The sequence below is a fragment of the Cebidichthys violaceus genome, unplaced genomic scaffold (assembly GCF_023349555.1).
Source record: "Cebidichthys violaceus isolate CVI_PGR_0920_01 unplaced genomic scaffold, fCebVio1.0.p SCAF_5, whole genome shotgun sequence".
Classification (NCBI taxonomy): Eukaryota; Metazoa; Chordata; class Actinopteri; order Perciformes; family Stichaeidae; genus Cebidichthys; species Cebidichthys violaceus.
Window position 1 is genome coordinate 7,213,323 of NW_027176705.1, and position 18,652 is coordinate 7,231,974.

An 18,652-nucleotide genomic window follows, 5' to 3' on the forward strand; every position below is an offset into this window, starting at 1 on the left:
CAGGCTATCTATTTATGGTGTTCATGTTAGTAACTCCTACTTGTCCACAAAGTATCCCAGGATTGGTCCCTCGGTGGTGGTATTTGGGGGTTTCCATGACACAATGACATAGTCCCTATTGGCATCGTGGATCTTGATGTCCATAGGAGCACCAGGTGCACGAGGGACTGGGGGGGGACCATCTTCACAGGAAGTAACACAGTGGTATTTTAATAATCATATTATAAGTAAGAAATCCATATTTAAAAAAGAATAGTAACAGAGTTCTGTGAAATCTGTTCCATCATGTTTACAATGCAGCAATAACAATGAAATAAAAACTCAGTATGATTCCCTGTTACCTGAGACAGAGACAAATGCACTGTGTTCTGCGGAGCCTCCTTTAGTGACCATGCGTATTGTGTAGAGGCCTTCATCATCTTTGAAGAGGTTGGGGATAGTCAAAGTCGTGACACCTCTGCCAGTGTCAATCTTCACCCATTTAGAGTCAAACAGACGCGTGTCTGAAAATGAGACAGGATCATGAATGTGTCCCTTCCTGTATAATGCTTAGATCATGTTTCTATAAATTATACATGAGGTTTGACTACATCTAGTGATTTTCAATATAAAAGATGAACCTATCAAAATTTGCTTTTATCCCACGTGGTACCTTTTATGTACACATGGCAAATTAAACTACTCATGAATTGAGGCAATATCGCTAGAGTCTATTTAACTTCTTTCACTATAATTAATTAGCAATCAAAATAGTGTCCATAACAATTTTACAACAATTACCATCTCTATACCACTGTGCCTCAGGCTGCAGGTTGGCCAGGTTGGGGTTCAGGGTCATGGTAGCAGTCAGCCTGGCAGATTCTCCCTCAGTGGCAAATACTGGTCCAAACTTATCCAGAAAAGTAATGAGGATTTTAGTGTAATGGATCTGGGGAAGCATGGCAGCTGAGAGATTGGAGAAAGGAAGAAAGAGAGAAAGAAAGAGAGATGGAATAGGGCTGGTGGTAACGGCTTGTTGCTTCACATACTACTTTGAAAAGACAAGACATATTTTATAGCCTAGTAGTGGTACTGATTTTGTCATTTCTGAACATGATGATTACCTGTGAAAGGCAACCATGCATATGAACAGGACTCATCCTCCTGCTTGAACCCTACATGATTAAAAAAGAAACATACCAAAAGTACATAATTAGTTAATAATTACCTGAAAAATAGAATTGAGCATTTCATATCTACACAAAGAGTGGGTCCTCTTCACGCAGCCTGCATCATGTTTCAACAGTTGCCCACGATGGACAAAACTCTAAATAGGCCGATTTGCGTTTTCACGTCCCTACCGCTTGGCACTACCCGCTTGGCACACAGGAGACACAAATCGTTCACACTGCACCTTTGTGTAACAACGCTCAGCTCTGCCAGATATTAGCATTAAATGCATTGTGTCCCAAAAATAAATGCAAGTTAGTTAAGGAGTAATCTTGAGTTGAAGTTTAAGAGCTGCCATTGTGCAGTGAAAACATGTGACCTCCAATAACTGGATGTGATTGTCAAGACCCTAACATTTGATATTTCAAGACTTGTTCTGATGGGACTGTATGATAAACATCACACTACAACATCAGATACAGGGTAATCAGGACTTACTCTTAACAATGACGGAGGCCTGACTAGAGGCCTGTCCATGGCTGTTACAAGCCACAACAGTGTACTGGGCGGTATCATCAGTTGAGCATCTATGAAAAAACAAATAAACACAAGTTTCCAGGTCAATAAACCTGTAAGGTTCTCATAGACTCTTGTGGTACTTTGATTAAGAGATTGCTTAAAAAATCCTACAAACAACACTAAGCGTCAGGGTTGTATCGTAGCAAGAGTCACCTTATATCAAGCCATAGCTGCTTAAATGAGCCTAGTAACGTTTACAGTCATCTGTTAAATTATGGAAAATTTCTAAGTACTGGATGTTCTGTATATCCAAAAGGATCTGCTCCAACAGGACTATCTGTAAACCACTGAAGAAACTATTGCATTAAATAAGCAAAAATTTCCCACATGAATGCATTATGTTGCCAAGGATAACCAGCAGCTGAGAAGGCACAGTATGGATTGAGTAAAGCCCTGTTCGCACATACAGTAGGACCTACAACATTGGCAAGTTAGATACATGCTTAAATGAGACTGGGCATTAGACATACTACTTGGAGACAGTGCCACAAAGCTGCAACATAAGCCTGTCTTCTTTGAGAATAGATGACAGCGCTTTTCAGTCAGAATTGGTTAAATTTCCAAGACATTCTCACAAAAATGCTCATTTTACAAGCTGCAAATCCTTGCAGGATGTACTACATCACGTTCTGCGTCTCTTATGATTTGCATGCTTCCTCTAAATCGTATTTGAATGAGATGTTGCTGCTTTTGTTCCCTCTAGAGCCATATGGCCACAGATGTTTGACAATCTTAGCAAGCCCCAAGCAAATTGCAGAAGCTTCTGACCTAAACGAGGTTCTGTTATCAGATGGTGCAAGCACTGAAAACTGCATTTACAGGTTTGTTGGAGAGATGAAGAGAGAAAGACGCACAAGAGGGTCAAAGTCATGTTTTTGGTCTCACTGTCATTACATGCCATGCATTCATATCTTTAAGTTCAATCTCTTTCATTCTCTCTTTTATCCTTAAGTCTCTTGCTCTTCCTCCTCTCTCCCTCTCAGCATCCCTTTCTCTTCCTGATGCTCTCCTCACCAACTTTTCCACAACCTCATATTACCCTAGTATCAGCTAACATGGGAATTTCAACCCATGCAGAATGCGTAGGCTGGTGTAGTCAAGGAGATGACTCTGATGTTATTTGCAGAGGGGACTACTTTAAGTTGCAAAAGCAGCATTCAGCAAAACCTTCAAATGCACAGAAATGTTTGCACTGTGTGTGTGTGTGTGTGTGTGTGTGTGTGTGTGTGTGTGTGTGTGTGTGTGTGTGTTTGTAGGGGGTGGTTGGGGGAGGGGAGCTGTACAGGAATGCCATGGTGTAAGGATCAAGGAGTGAGAAATTGGGGGTAGGGATTCTGAATTTTCTGTCTGTCATGAGCAAGGCTTAAAATTACAACGAGCTGCTGGAAATTTGTAATTCAAATGGGATATATCCGCTGAAGTCTTCTAGCTTATTTCAAAACAGTTTTTCCCACTTATAACACACAGCATTCAGTGTAAATGGCAATCCAGCCTGTGCATTTTAGACCACACAGGAGGGTGATGGGGTTAAGGAATATGTTTTACAAGGAGTTAAGGTTGTTGGCTGAACTGTGTGTAAGTAACAGACAGACGGAGCTGAAGGTGACTGGATCCAAGGAGATAGTGATGACTGAAAGAATCCTTGAGGATCACGTAGCACTGAAGTCAGCACTCGCAACAGCTGAGCTTCCTAAGACTGGAGGGAGAGCAGTCAGTGAGCTGACTCCGACGTTAATACTTTAGTTTGAATTTGTGCACCGACCCTGATGGGACTGACGAGAAGATTTTCTGATGATTCAATATTTAGTCTTGGAATAGGTGACAAGTCAATCACAAATCCTACAATTTACATATTGCAACTCAAATCTTTCATTACACATTTTCTACCTGATAAACGCCCTCATCTTTCAAACTCCATATCTGCAGTTTATAACGCACGTTTTCTCTTAAATTTTAGAATTTTGACATTACAAAGCTCTCCCCAGAGCCACAGAAGACGTTTTACAACTGTTCTCACAAGCCGAGTAGTACTAAAACCGTAACAAGTTAACTGACCTTTATGAGTAAAATTAGTGAGTGCCCCATGTCATATAAAAAACAGCTTATCTAGTGGTCAAAAACACACTGTTTTTTGACTTATTGCACCTTGGGATTTCCAGAGTATGGATTCCACCTTTAGCTTCAACCAGGTACGGTCCAGAGGACAAGCACAGAATCACACCATCTTTGTACCTGAAATAGAGAAAAAAAGACTGCTCACTAGCATAAAGACATGTGGAACCATAATAGAAAACATTTTAGCAGCAACTTTAGTAACAGATCTACAATCATATTACTATTATATGTTAAGAAGAAAAGAAAGAGATGATAGCTAGGCCATCCTATTCTCATGAAAGTCTTCGGTTGACTAACTGTCAAAGAAAAGAAAAATGGGTTTCTAGGCCTTACTCACCATTTTACAACAGGCATGGGGAAGCCCTCAACAGTACAGAAGAGTTTGATTGGAGTATTTTCAAACACGGTGTGGGATCTGAGTCTGGCCACGAACTTTGGTCCCCTGATCATCGGCTCCTCATGTACATATTTGTCCATCATCTTTGTCCTTACCTAGACAGGGAAACAAGAATACCAATAAGCAAATAAATAATATACATCTCTTACTCACACACTATATTTTCCTATATCTATACTCAATTATATTCTAACAAATAAATGTTAATAGACTCCACATATAACCATTTTTAAAACAATGTAGTTTAACTACTATTGTCTCAAAATGAGCTCAGGTACATATAATACACAATTTTCATTGAATGTTATATGCAAGTCTGGACAGGGAAAGTTCATAAATTCTTACCACGTCCTGGATGCAAGATCGCGTTTTGTGCTCATATCTTTCCTCCATCGCCTCAGAACTAAAGACAAACAGTAGGTCAGTTTTGCTGACAATCAAAGTTGTCCGTCTACACAGGCGGAGAATTTGATACATTTTTTACAAAGTAATTTTGACAGTAGCCTATAAGGGTGCATCTCTGCCCAAATAACATTTACAGTAAGTAACACTAGTTTCAAAACAATAACTGTGTGAGAACAATGCCTTGTGTTGTTGAAAGTGTATGGGGCTTCCAAAGTAGCTTTGGTGCTGTGCTGCGAGTATGTTTGTTTGGTCTATAGCCAGTGATTGAAATCTGATTCTTCGTAATTTCTTGCCATTTTTGTAACTATGAAAATAATTTTTAAATAAAGATTATCCATTACAATCAAAGTTCTATGAGCAAAGATGGTGGCCTCTAGCAAGCTCTGCGGACCAGCTCACTTTTCTCTGTAGAGCAGAGCACCTACATTTGAAATGATTAGTAAAATCAATCAGTACTGATCCACCAATCCCACCTTCTTACTGGAACATGGGCTGTTGTGTCTGTGGTTATCGTATTAGGATTACAATTTTTTTTATTTAATTTTTATTTTTTTTTTATCAACACACACTTATGACTCCTCTGTGAGGGGGGAAGAGACACCAACTCAACAAAAAAATCATAGGAAGGCTCTCGTGGCTGTCATCAGAGAGCCTTGAACACCCAAAATACAAGCTTTTTTTTAAAAGAGGGTGCATTACAGGATTACTGTTCAACATCTGTGTTCAAGACATGGCAGTCTGAGCTTCAGAGAGGCGTTAGCTTTAAATGTGGTTACTATTGTCTGCCTGTGCAACATTGGGCACAGAAAATATGATCAGGCCTTGAGAATCTTAAAAAAATATTTAACTGACAAGTGCATATTGCCATCATTTGTGAGCTGAGCCTCCTGGACAACAACAATAACTGTTGTAGATTTGTAGAGTCATTTTTGTCTAGAACCATTGTGGCTGACACAGCTGTTTAAGAGAAGGGCAATAATTTATCACAACATCCTCCCTGTTTTTTGCTGCTATACACAATCTCTTTGCGCATAGCCAAATCTTATATTCAGCAGACTATGCCACGGAAGGCCCAACCCACGAGAGGCTGCCCCAGAGCTGGCAACAGGCCTGTTGCCTGAGAACAGGAGATTGTCAGCAGGGGAGACACAGCCAGCAGTAGGAAGCTCTGAGTCTTTCATCACTGCGTCCACAAAGCCTTCAGGCCTGATGTCATTCCATCACTGCCTCCGCGAAATGGAGGGGAGCACCCTCCGTCCAGAGAATCAGGGGGATCCTGACAGCTGGCAGCAACAGACAGAGCAGTTGGTTTGGGCACCACTGTGATGAGACCGAGGCTGGAGGGGCCATGTTGCATATTAAGAGAAGAAGATGACCAAAAGTAATGTCTTGTGTTGCAAGTGGATGCCAGGTTGGAGTATGATGACAATTTAGGCAGCCTGTGGATATGTACGGGTTTGTCCAAATCGGCAAAAATTTCAGGGGGCTGCTCCATAAAGGAGAGTGGTCAAACCAATAAAAAGAACAGACTCCATATGCTTTATCACCTACACAACAAGGACTGATTATATTTGAAGAAGAAGACAAAATATCTTCTCTTGTTGTTGTTTAAAATGTGCCTGGATTTGTTGCACGGTCTGTGGAGGAATAATTATTTTTAACATAAATTTGACAACTTATATTTCATCGGCAAATCAGTCAATCAGTGTTCAGGGCACGCTACACATACAAGCTGCATACTTACTTGAGTTCAAAATAAAAGACAAAGGAATCAGTTAGAAAAATAAGCTCTACAAGAGCAGCACCACTACATGAGTAAAAAGAATTCAACACCTACCAATGAACACTTTGTTAAAAGAGAACTATAAGTTTAACAAAAACAGACTTGTGTCTGGTTAGCTGCTTATTAGCAAAAAATAAAAAAGAAGCAAAAAGAAGTGAGCAGCAGAAATAAAAAGATGTTTGAAGGTGTAAGTACATGAAACACACAGCACACAAAAACAAACCCTAATACCTAAACACTCTACATAGTTACCAATCACAGCAGCGCTAAACAGTTGCAGAATGTGACAAAAAAGCTTTTTTCTTTTCCCCCATGGGGGGAAAAACTTTGTTGGATTGAAAACTGGGGATTGTTTGACTATTTTTCTACACAATACAGCTTACAAAGGCCTAAGTAAAAGTTAGTAAAGTCAATCCAATTTAAGTTATACTTGAAATCTAACAACACACTCGACAACAAACCTTTCCTGTGGTGTTTTGTACTGTATCTGTGGAAAAGAGGATCAGACTTGCTGCTTAAATGTTTGGACAGCCTCTCTTAAGCATGAGATATACTAAATTTCAATTAGCCTTCATAGCACCAAAAATTATCATTAAAAAAAAGAAAAGGAATTTAAAAAAATGCTGTGATATGGATTTCGAAGATGACCTTTGGACATTCATTGTAAAAAAATATTTTCAAGTTTAGCGTGGCCAGCTTGGGATTAGTTTTGTCTTGATGTTAGTTTTAGGTTAACCAGGTTAGCCCTCTATTGTAACCTATAGTCAAAGCTTACTGATGTTACAATACTACTGTTAGCTTAATGTTTTAGTTGTATTTAGCATTAGAGTGTAACATGTACCTGCTGTATTCTTTAACCACATATTTGCTCTGTTTGTGGTGGTATTCATGGTTGTAACTCCCACGTTTCATCCACACTGACATGGTGACACTGTAGATACTGACCTGTTGGACCAGGAACACACACACACACACACACACACACACACACACACACACACACAGACTGACATGGTAACAAAGTACAGTAGATCCTCACCTACAAGTCAGACCAGCAACACAGTGACGCCAACATACACAAACACAAGGGCTACCAACCCTAAAGGACTGTCAACGTGACTTCAGGAAGTTGATGCACTCAATGATGCTGTCATGAAGACAACAAAAGGAAGGACAGAGTTTGTTAATTATCCCGAGGAGCGTTTCTTTGTTATTAAACCTTTATTCATACAGGTAATCTCATTGAAACACAGGGTCTCATTTTTAGGAGAGACCTGGTTAAGACACAACACAAGCAATACAACACAAAGTTACAGACAGACAGAGTCCTGTCTTTGTCTATATTAACGACTTGGTGCTTTGCAACAATATGTAAGATAAGTGGAAAATATATTTGTGTTAACTGCCTCATCCCTTGTAAAAAGAAAGGCCCTTCCGGAATTTGGACACAGACTTGTTAACACTGTCAAACACAAACACAGCAGTCTCACTGTCAGCTTTAGGAATGACAAGGTGACATTATATTTAAAGACACACATGTACATACATAAACAAAAGGCATGGATGTAGTCTATTGTTGGACCAGTGATGTACATGAACAGTAACTGACTGAGTATAGCTGCACTGTCCATTAAGATGACAGCTCCAAATTCAGCATGAGCAGTTGTTTATGTATTACAGTTTTATATAGAGTGGTGGACTGTGAATACAGTTATTTTCAACTTTAAAGACAAGTGAATAAAACACTACTAAATTAAATATGAGAGGTTTGTTACTTAGTGTGAGCTCTACAATACAGCTGTTATCATAATACGTTTCTATTATTCACATCATATCCTGCACTAGTAACTAGACTTAGACATAACATGGCATGAATAAAACTGATGATACAAAAAAAGAAAGACAGGGAACCACTGCTACACACGTATCACTGGCAGTTTAAGTTGCTGTGTGTCTGACATAAGACGTTTAACAGTACACACACCAAAGCAAGAGCATAACTTTGACATCATGCAGTCATAGCGGCATTCAAACATAATTGCCTCACCTCAGTCCTCAGACCAGAAATAAGGACAGATGAAACATGAAGCGATTCTCCCTGGCCAACCTTACCCTGACAGCTACTGAGACATGTTCCAATGGCCAAGACATTCCTGTTTCCCACATCTCTGAAACACTTAACCCATGTTTTACTCACTTCTAATGCCTTAAAACTGCTAATCAAGCAGCCAGGCAATTAGATAGATGATATCGTAATGCCCCCAACCCCTAAAGGCAAACCTGGTTGAATTATATGGTTGTGCAGTAGAAAAGCTCCATAATAATAATAATAATTTATCACAGAAAATGTTCTTCACCCTACTCAAGGAACAACAAACCAGCTTAAGTCCCTATTGTCTCTTGTCAGTTAGTACAGTTTATTTATGCAACACTCTCTGGAGCAGTGTCACAAAATCAAAGCTGCAGACATAGGGAGACGTGCTTCCAAAGAAAGTCAGCATTAAATGCAACTGCCCTCAGGCAAGTTTTCACTGCAGACTTGCCATATTCTAGTCCCATCTGTCCTACACCCCACTGGCTGTCCTCTGCCTCTGTCAGTCCAGCCAAGACTGTAACAGCACAAATGTCTGCCAAATGACACCCGAGCCACGCCGCCTGCAACAGTAAACCTCTGAAACGCTTAACCATAGCCGTAAAACCTCTGAACAGTTGCTATTTGGATACCAACACTTGCTGTGTGCTCAATAGTGGCAATTGTAATACAATGGAATAATAATGGCTTATTTGTATTGTAAGATCATTATTTTAAGATCAAACAAAGTCAACAAGGTATGAGTCCCAGAACTACACACCAACAATTTGTGAACTGAAGCAACAGTCCTAAGTGTCCCCAGTGAGGTTTATTCTCCAGTGGGAGTCAATTTTAACCAATTAAGAGTCTAATTATGAACACAAAGAGAACTGTTGTTTTGTCTCAAACAAGGCAATTATCTTCAAAACAGTGGTTAACTAATTTATTCTGATTGAATTTCAGCATATCCTTCAAACTTCATATATCATCATTTGTCATTCATCCCTTTGAGTATCATCAGTTCTGGTTAGGGCCAAACAACATGTCTTGGTCTTCCCCTAATTCCTCCACCCCACTAATCCCACCAGCTGCACTTGGGTTTGAAACAAGAGTGGACTCAAAGCTGAACATACAAAGGTGATAGGAAAAGAGAGGAGAAGGAAATTATAGCTTTCTTACCCCTTGAGATTTCCTTTGCAGCGACTTCGGTTGACAGCCTGAATCCACCGGGAGTCAGCCTAAACCAAGTACCAGGCCAACAAAACCACCACCCGTCTTCAACCGACCCCCACCTGCCTTTCCCTGAGGCCTTATAAGGAAAGAGAGCCTGCCTATATATAACCAGTATCCTTCAAGACTCAGGGCCACCACAACCAGTCAACTGCTTGATTTTAGTAGTTAGCCCAATTGCTGTTTTCTGGGATGTTAGCTCAACAACTGATGCTCATCAACTGGTTATTCAAGTACACCACCTGATCTAGACAATGCAGAGAATCTGTTATGGGGGCACTGCCACATTGTCAAGCAGCAATTTTAGAATAGGCAGCAAGATAGTGAGCGTATTCAACAGCCACATTGCAACAAGGCTGGTCACTCTAATTATTTCCATACCATAATGGCATAACTGATAAATTATAAAACATACGTTAGACAGCATTTCAGAGCTTATAGAGCATGCACCTTAAAACTCTGAAAATGTATTTTGAATTCAATGTTGCAACATATATATCCACAGTATATGGCCGTTTCACACATAGATTTAAATCTTTCTAGCTACACTTTAACCAGTATTCTAGTCACTCTGTAAGAGCTTTCTCCATCTGAAACATCTTGAGACACGATGTTGCATGCTGAACTTTGGCCAGGGCCTATTTATAAAACTAGCTACAGTTACAGCAAGACTATTCCTGACACAGTGGAGGAGCAGTGAAACACATTTCACATCTGAGGCAAAATCAAATGATGAGAAAACATGGAGTTACACTTGAGAAAATGAAAGAGAAAGAGAGAGAGTGGCATGACGGTGGCTTTGGTGGGAGTGTGTGATGTATGAACAAGGGCGTGGAATCAAAAAGAGGAATGACGTCTGTCTGAGGTCGAAAGAGCCCTCTGTTGGTCATGTGCAAGCACACTGTAAGCACAGCCCAGTGATAATTTTAGTACATTATGTTGTTGGCTTACAGTGAGATGTTGGTGAGCCAGGGCTCCACACTAATGAGGTGCCAGATTTTCTTTAAAACTACTAATCACAAGATTTGTTTTAATCCATAAAAATGCAATCTTATAATTCCTAATCATTTGAATGAATTACAATAACAAAGTAAAAGGATAATATTTAGAATTTGTTATGGTTTACAGACTTCAGAGCGGTTGAAATGATTTTTGGGGACAGTGGCTTGGGACTGTATATACTGTATATATAAATATATGTGTGTGTGTGTGTGTGTGTGTGTGTGTGTGTGTGTGTGTGTGTGTGTGTGTGTGTGTGTGTGTGTGTGTGTGTGCACTGTGCATGTACACCCTGATACTGCCTAGAGATTGATTACTGTAAATATTTTTTGGTGAACACATTGTGAAACTTGACATTCTCCATTGATGAACACAACTTTAGCATTTCACAAATTATGTTGCCAAAACACACTGATCCGACTTTTAATCTGTATTCTCAGAATGCAGTAGTGTTATAAAACTGACAATTCTGTGAAATCTGAGTTGGTAAGTTAGAACAAATATTATTGTGTATTATTTGTCTTCAATGTAGATCAAGATCTGTAATATTTTTTTGTAAAAAAAAAAAAAAAAAAAAAAAAAAAAATATATATATATATATATATATATATATATATATATACATATATATACTCCTACTCTATACTCTTCTCATGTACAGTACATTATTGATATATCATTAATGTACTGTACATGAGAAGAGTACACTGTCATGAAAGGGACGATTGTACACTGTTACATCAGCGAACCTGCTGAACAAGGATCCGCCGGCGCGGGCCGGACAACAAATCAAGCCAACCATTCTACCACGTGACGACGCACGACGTCGACGGCATAAACGTCAGTGAATCGTCTGCGGGACATCAACAACACAACTCCCTATCCTGTGTAATGCAGTTTTCTACAGGATGACCTGCGTAACACTTAAGTAACCACCACACATTTGTTTTGCAAACATATCCGGCAGAAGGTAAGGCATATTGAAACACGATATCTGTTTAAATGTAACGGTGGTTTGGTTTAAACTCTGTGTTCGTTGTTCACGTTTAAAAATTCGTTCATTTAAACAATAGTTTAACGTTCAATTTACGATATTATTGATGCCATGTTTTTAGGACGTGGCCTGGATGAATACGTCTTTGGCACAGTGACTTTGTATGTTATAGCAGAGCATGTTTCGCCGATCATCCTTTGTGTACTTACAAAACTTAACTATGTCATCATGATAGTGGGAACTTCAGCCTGAGTTGTGACAGTGTACAGCCTATGTCAGCACAATTTGAGTAAATATATATATATATATATATATATATCTTTAGATGGATCAATTGTTCGCCTGATTGATGATACTGTTACCTAAACTGGTCCTGGTTATATGTGTGGATAAGTTTCAAACACATTGAAAGTAATTGTTTGTGTATTTGAGGGAGAGGTTGCTGTGTTAAGTGTGTTCATTGACTAATTAAGTGGTCACATGAGGTCTAAATTACCACGCACTTAAAGCCACAAACTGTTTTCGCCTTTTGACTATCATTCTGTGCATGCGCCTGTTTCTCTTGCTTAGTAATCCTGTTTTACATGAAATCTACAATTTGTGTAACACGTGGTTTAATCAAAATCCATCATTATAGAATTGTACTTGAATGCATGAATTCTCCACAATCAATTAATCAATTCTACTCTCTGGACATTGTTAGTGTTGTTATAATGTGGATGTTGGAGGAACCTGGGGTTCATGTTCAATACTGAGTCCTGCATAAAAGCAGCTGTTGACAAATCCATTATCTTCTTTTAGACATGAAGCTCTGCTCCCCTCTTCTGCTCGGCCTGGCAGCAGCCCTGTCATCCGCCTTCGTGATGTCACCTCCGTAAGTACAAGAAAATAATACGCTGTAGATGAATATGATGGTAGATGCTCTAATGAACTGCTATTATTTTAATTAATTAAAGTGTGCATGTATTTCAGACACATTTGGACCAAACTGATCCTGACCCACCACTGGCCAAGCACATTCTGTAGTGTGAGTTTCTTTCTGCCTTTACTGCTTCTAGGCTGAAATTCAACTGTGGCGTTCTATCGGGAAATGCAGTGACTTAAACCAAGTAAGAGTAGAAGAGCAATAAGGAAGGAGAAGGACGCTGACCACTAGGCTAATATATGCAGTATAAAATGCCATAGGCTTTGTGCAGCATTTACAGTATGTGACGTCAGAATAATCGTAAAGTTTAGCTGCCGACTAAGGAAATTAATGTGAATATCCCCACAAATCATGCAGCATTCTTAGTCCAGTCATAACTGTATCTGTGGGCCCAGCCAAAGTACTATGTCTGTGTCTGCTTAGATCCATTTGTGCACCAGTAAAGATGAACCCTGTTGTAAAAAAAAAACGGTAGTATGGATAAATATGTATCCAACAATTAAGTATGTACACATAATATTTAGTCAACATTTATGTTAAACTGGTAAATAACATGGTATCCCAGACAATGTCTTTAGACAATGTTTCCCTCTTATATTGTCCAAGAATGTTACATATATACTGTATAACTGAGTAAACGTTTAATCTTTGAATATCATGTGATTTCTATGTTTTGAGTCATGAGACAGGCTGTGTGTCAACAATCTGGTTTGATTAGGCAAGAGTTTTTTCAACACAGGACGATGCAGTTTTAACCAAGTCTCGATACAAAACACACATCCCTTTTTATGCTCTCTGGAGAACCTCTCTGGTGGTTCAATCCATGTGGTTTTGTATCATGTGCCTTGTCGTGTGTCAGAAGGTTTGGCAAGATTGTGGTCTTGGTCTGACAAGTTTATCTTTAGGGTGGAAAATGTTTTGCCATCAATTTGCTCTGGGTCTCATTTTGCTCAATGGTTGACAAATGAAAATTCTCAGTACGAGATTCTATCAAGGCAATTTTAAGACATTTTAGAATTGCAATATACCAAGACTCAACTGAGGAGATGTACATGTAGATTCTTAACTGCAAAGTTGCTGCAGTTCCCTTTCCACTCGACAGTGCGACTTTATTTACGGGGAAAATGTAGAACTTTATCTACATAAATGCCTTTATTTTAAGGCATACTGTATGTTTAAAGGGTTGTCTTACAATGAAATGGTTCATCTAAGAATAATAAAAATGAATCACTAATAGAAATAATCATTAATTGCAGCCCTAGTAGCTGCTCTCCAAAATTTGCTTTGTGCTCATTTCAATTACCAATAACATAATTAAGTGTTAGGTTTATGCGTCCAGATGGAATAACAATACAAATGTTGTATACATTTCAGATGGAACAGCCAGTTTGTCATCCCAACATTAGCTACTGGACGCTACATGGACTTTGGTATGTTTATGTGTGGTTTAAATCAGATAAGAGTGTCTTATTTTCATTATCAGCATGGCAGATGTTAACAACTACCTGTTAGATATTGCCACTTTAAAAAATGGTTACGAGAAAATGTCCTGTCTGAAATGTGATGATTAAGTCATTGTTGTAATTCCTGTTTTTACTACTTTTCTCTCTCTGCGACTGAGTAACACAGGGCAAGTCTAACATGTGAATCTTGACTGTTTTCCAGGCCAGATAAAGGGATCGACTGCAATTCATCGTGGCATTTCAACTCTTCTCAAATAGAGGTACAACACTGGCTCAGTGTGTCTTTATAACTGGGTGTAAAATCCAAGTAATTCATATATTCTTTATGTGAAACAGTAGTCCTTTTTAATTCATCAAGAAAAACAAACAATTGGCAGGACAAAGAAGAAACGGGAGAGTACTTCATACTCTTCAGGTAGTGGAATGAAAAGCTCACCAAACGGAGACAGTCAAATTTGGCATTACCAATTTGGGAGGGTAAATTAATGATGTTATCCTCCTTTTCTTTAGCTGGTATACTGATGGATAAAACAAATCTGTTTTTGGGTGTGTTTTCTCAGGACCTGCTTCCAGACATGAAGAAGAGTTGGCCTGACTTGCTTAACCCCTCGTCTGCTTCATTCTGGTATTATATCTATCAATCCTTACATTTGTTTCCGTCTGTCAATCTGTCTGATTCTTTCTTTAGTCTGGTATGTTCTAGTTGTATATACTATAGTACTGTGCTACTACCACATTATAATTATCTTGCATTTATCTTACAACTGCAGCTGCATTGTTTGTCTGTTTTGTCTATTGTGTATTTGGATATGTAAGTAATTGACATAGTGATAATAAATACTGTATTACTGTATAATATTGCTGATTATAGTAGTGGAGATTGATGTACTTTAGTCCACCATACCATGCTGTGTACACACTTGAATGTGTATGATCTTAAAGATATACAGTATGTGATCATTACCTTATTTTCAGACCAGCAATAATTTAAAGGAAGCAAATATTATAGTTGGTGATCTGAATGATTGTATGTACTACACAGCCACACATTTCACCTGGCCTCTGAATACTACAAGCATTTACTTCCATTTTGTTTTCTCTGACAGCAATATACAGCCCATGTGTCTGCTTGGTACTCTACTGCTCAAATATTATAAAGTATATCCAATCTATAAATCTGGGAATACACTTTAAAATGCTGCTTCATGCATTTATAGACGTTGTTGACAAGCACACTGTGCTCAGATATTTATTGTTAACCAGCTCTGACCTCAGGATCATATTCAGAGTTTTGTGGAATCTAGTCATAAATATTAAGCATTGAGATTGTCATTATCATGTACTGTATTCCTGGCACAATTATTGTAAAACCTATACATGCTTGTTTGTTTCAACAGGAAGTATGAGTGGCACAAACATGGTACATGTGCAGCCAAAGCAGCTTCTCTGAATAGTCAACATAAATACTTCAGCAAGGCACTGGAACTATACCACAAGTTGGATTTGGACAGGTACCGCACATGTACACATTCACACCTCTGAAACAATGTTTCATTTTCTAGTTCTTTGTATTGTCTTGATGGTACTGATCAATGTTAACCCTGCAGATGTTTGCTGTCCACAGAGTAGTTCACAGAATCCCAACTACTGTTGTATACTTATTTTAAAGTCACTCTGGATGAAACACCTCAAATATAATATCTGAGTTTCTGTTATTGTAGCATCCTGAAGAAGTTTGACATTACCCCTTCAGAAACATATTACAAAGTAGGTATATTTATATTTTATAAAACATTATATATATATATAAATATAAATAATTGCATGGTATGTCAGAATCTTAAATATTTGTTATGTTAGGAATAATGTACCTCGTAATAATATTTCCTCCCAATTTTGCTCTTCTCTCTGCTCCTAATGTGTCTGGGTGTAGCTGTCACAAATTGAAGGAGTCATAGAGAACTTCTACAACGTCAAACCTAAGATCCAATGTGTCCATCCATCAAAGGTATGAACACCTCATTTCATTCAAATAATGAAATTATGATTTGCTGTTGGTGTTTTGCATGGTCCTACTTTGTCAGGTATCAGTGTATTCAAGCTGTGTTTCATTGTTAAAATGTGTGTTTTTGTGTTTCACAGAACGCTGATGTCCAGATTTTGGGGCAGATTGAGATCTGTTTCAACCCCGACTTCACCCTCATGGACTGTGAGAAACAGTTTACCACGGAGAAGATGTCTAAGGGAGACTGGGACAATCTGATTGCTGATCACAAGGCATCTGGGTTCAGTGTGTGTGACTATGATATGCCAGTTTACTACCCACCTCCTTCATAGAACACAACAGCACACTACAACACCACTTTAACAAACCCAAAGACATAAAAACTAAAACTGCACTGTGATTTAGCATGTGAGCACACACACTGACTTAATCATAATTATATTTTCCTCAGGCTTCACAATGAACATTATATCTTTTTAATGACAAATGTTAAAGATACCCCCACACAATCAGTGCAGTCTGAAAACATTTTGAACTGTGTGAAAATTGTGGCTGTGACAGATACTTGAAAACAAAATCTCCTTTAAGTGCATTGCTCTTTTTATATCCTACAAAGACCAGGACACACACACACTCCACTACTACGTAGCGCTTTAATGTAATTAAGTCCCATCCTGACCCTTGCTAGTACATGAATCCGATGAATCTGTTTTTGTTTTTGCCTTGCTTCACATTTACTGGTGACTCTTTGTTATTGGCTGTGTAGAACAGTCAAAGTTGCATATCTTGTGCCATCTGGCCATATTGTATATCACATTTGTGTGCTTAAGTGCCATCTCTTTTTTTTGCGGGGCTGACTTTTAGCTACATTATGATAATTACATTCATCCAATACATCAAATTAGCTGGTGTTCTCTTTTGTTAAATCACTGCACAAATATTATTGGGTAATATGTATATTTTTAAGGGATTTTGTGGGCAAGGGCCCACCAATTTGAATGAAACACTGCTGCGTTGCAATAACATCCACAGCTTTCAGGCATTATGAACTAGTGGGAGTTATCATTACCTACCTTCTGATGAGAATGAACCAAGTACATAGGCCAGTATTTAATGTTGTGCTGTAGTTGGTCACATTTGTGAACTTAAAACCATTGAACCAATGTATAGACTAGAAATGAAATATAGTATGTGGTGTAATGAGTAAATGCTACAGTGTTCTGTTTTAGTAAATATGAGTCCAAATACCCAAGTACTCTGCCATGGAAACCTCACCACCCACACTAAACACAATACATTACACAAGATGATTTATACACCATTTTTGTCACATATGCTCTAGGCCTGCACTGTACAGATAAAATACTTGTTTCTGAAAGATGTAGCAAATGATCTAGTGAACACTACCTAATCCCCAGCTGATTTGTACAATTACTTGTTTCTATTGACGCCGTTTGACAATTGCTGTTTTTGTGCATCGATAAATTCTCTTTAAGCTGAAAGGTAATTTTTTAAATGTCAATAAAATATTGGATATCAAGTCAATCTACTGTACCATCAAGTCGTTTGTGAGTTATTATGTGACATTCAATATTGATTAAGTTGTGTCTATGTGCATGTTTAATATATGTAATAGAGAGGGAAGGCAACCTGTAAATGGGAGTTTGGTGAATGAATATAGAAAACGGTGGTGGCAGGAGTCAGTTTGGTTTTAAGGTGCAGCTTAACCTGTCTATCTTTCTATGCATGCAGTATAATGTAGAATAGTATAGTATTATGCCAGTCTTTCTATCACTCCACATCTACTCAGTGCGTATGAATATGAATGTTGTGATCTCCTTACAGAGCCTTAATCCTCCCGGGACAAAGACACCAGTCCATAATCCTGAATCTCCTCCCACAACACATCACAGCAGATTGACTGGACACATCTGATTACATTTTCAATAGTGCTAAAATGCCTTGAAACTATGGGCCAGCTATATTCTAAATGTGGTCCAAATCCTGTCAAACACATGGAAACAGCACTAGGAGCTCTGTTTTTAGTAACATTACAAGTTTGAGGATCACAGTTGGAGCGTTTGAGGCAAATTACTCTGACTAAATAAAGAAGATGTTATTTTAGAAATAAATTAAAGCCCACATCGGCTGCAGACACTTGACCCAGGTAGAGCAGCAGTCCTGACCTCTCTCTCTCGCTCTCTCTCCCACCCTCTCTCTCTCTCTCTTGCTCTCTGGTTATGCAACACTGCAGTTCTGTGAAGCTGCTGATGTGACAGATCCATGTACCTACACATACACACACATACACACACACACGCCCAGTGATCAACCAGATCACGATGTACACTCTGTGATTGCTTCATTTGTCGTCATTATTGAATGTAACATTTATTACTGTTCTCAAATTAAATCCTGATGTCATGTCGCTGAATCTGAGCCACAGTATTTAGTATTTAGTATTCAGTAAGACATCTACTGGTATGCTGCTTGTAATCTATGTTTACGCTGCTATTTGTCATCATTTTGTATTCAGT

General features: G+C 38.6%; 2 protein-coding genes across 3 annotated transcripts in view; one reads left to right on the forward strand and one right to left on the reverse strand.

The window, feature by feature from the left end:
• The window catches only part of myom2b (myomesin 2b), a 41,940-nt gene that overhangs the window by 21,486 nt on the left and 1,802 nt on the right, over positions 1 to 18,652 (reverse strand). The window contains exons 1-10 of one of the 2 annotated variants that reach the window (XM_068730275.1): positions 9,679 to 9,754; positions 7,270 to 7,373; positions 4,586 to 4,643; positions 4,181 to 4,335; positions 3,874 to 3,960; positions 1,648 to 1,736; positions 1,104 to 1,154; positions 781 to 945; positions 342 to 503; positions 41 to 182 (exon numbers count right to left, since the gene is read on the reverse strand). In XM_068730275.1, the coding sequence (XP_068586376.1) occupies positions 41 to 182; positions 342 to 503; positions 781 to 945; positions 1,104 to 1,154; positions 1,648 to 1,736; positions 3,874 to 3,960; positions 4,181 to 4,335; positions 4,586 to 4,643; positions 7,270 to 7,352 (992 nt within the window). In that variant the 5' untranslated portion in view covers positions 7,353 to 7,373; positions 9,679 to 9,754. Of the gene's footprint in view, positions 1 to 40; positions 183 to 341; positions 504 to 780; positions 946 to 1,103; positions 1,155 to 1,647; positions 1,737 to 3,873; positions 3,961 to 4,180; positions 4,336 to 4,585; positions 4,644 to 7,269; positions 7,374 to 9,678; positions 9,755 to 18,652 lie in introns of those variants that run through there. The other variant, XM_068730274.1, reaches the window with a different exon arrangement.
• On the forward strand, positions 11,583 to 17,669 carry rnaset2 (ribonuclease T2). Its single transcript, XM_068730962.1, has 10 exons — positions 11,583 to 11,698; positions 12,524 to 12,596; positions 12,695 to 12,749; positions 14,022 to 14,077; positions 14,313 to 14,370; positions 14,671 to 14,735; positions 15,508 to 15,621; positions 15,832 to 15,877; positions 16,044 to 16,118; positions 16,253 to 17,669. The coding sequence occupies exons 2-10, from the start codon at positions 12,526 to 12,528 to the stop codon at positions 16,445 to 16,447; spliced, it is 735 nt and encodes a 244-aa protein (XP_068587063.1). The 5' UTR covers positions 11,583 to 11,698; positions 12,524 to 12,525; the 3' UTR covers positions 16,448 to 17,669.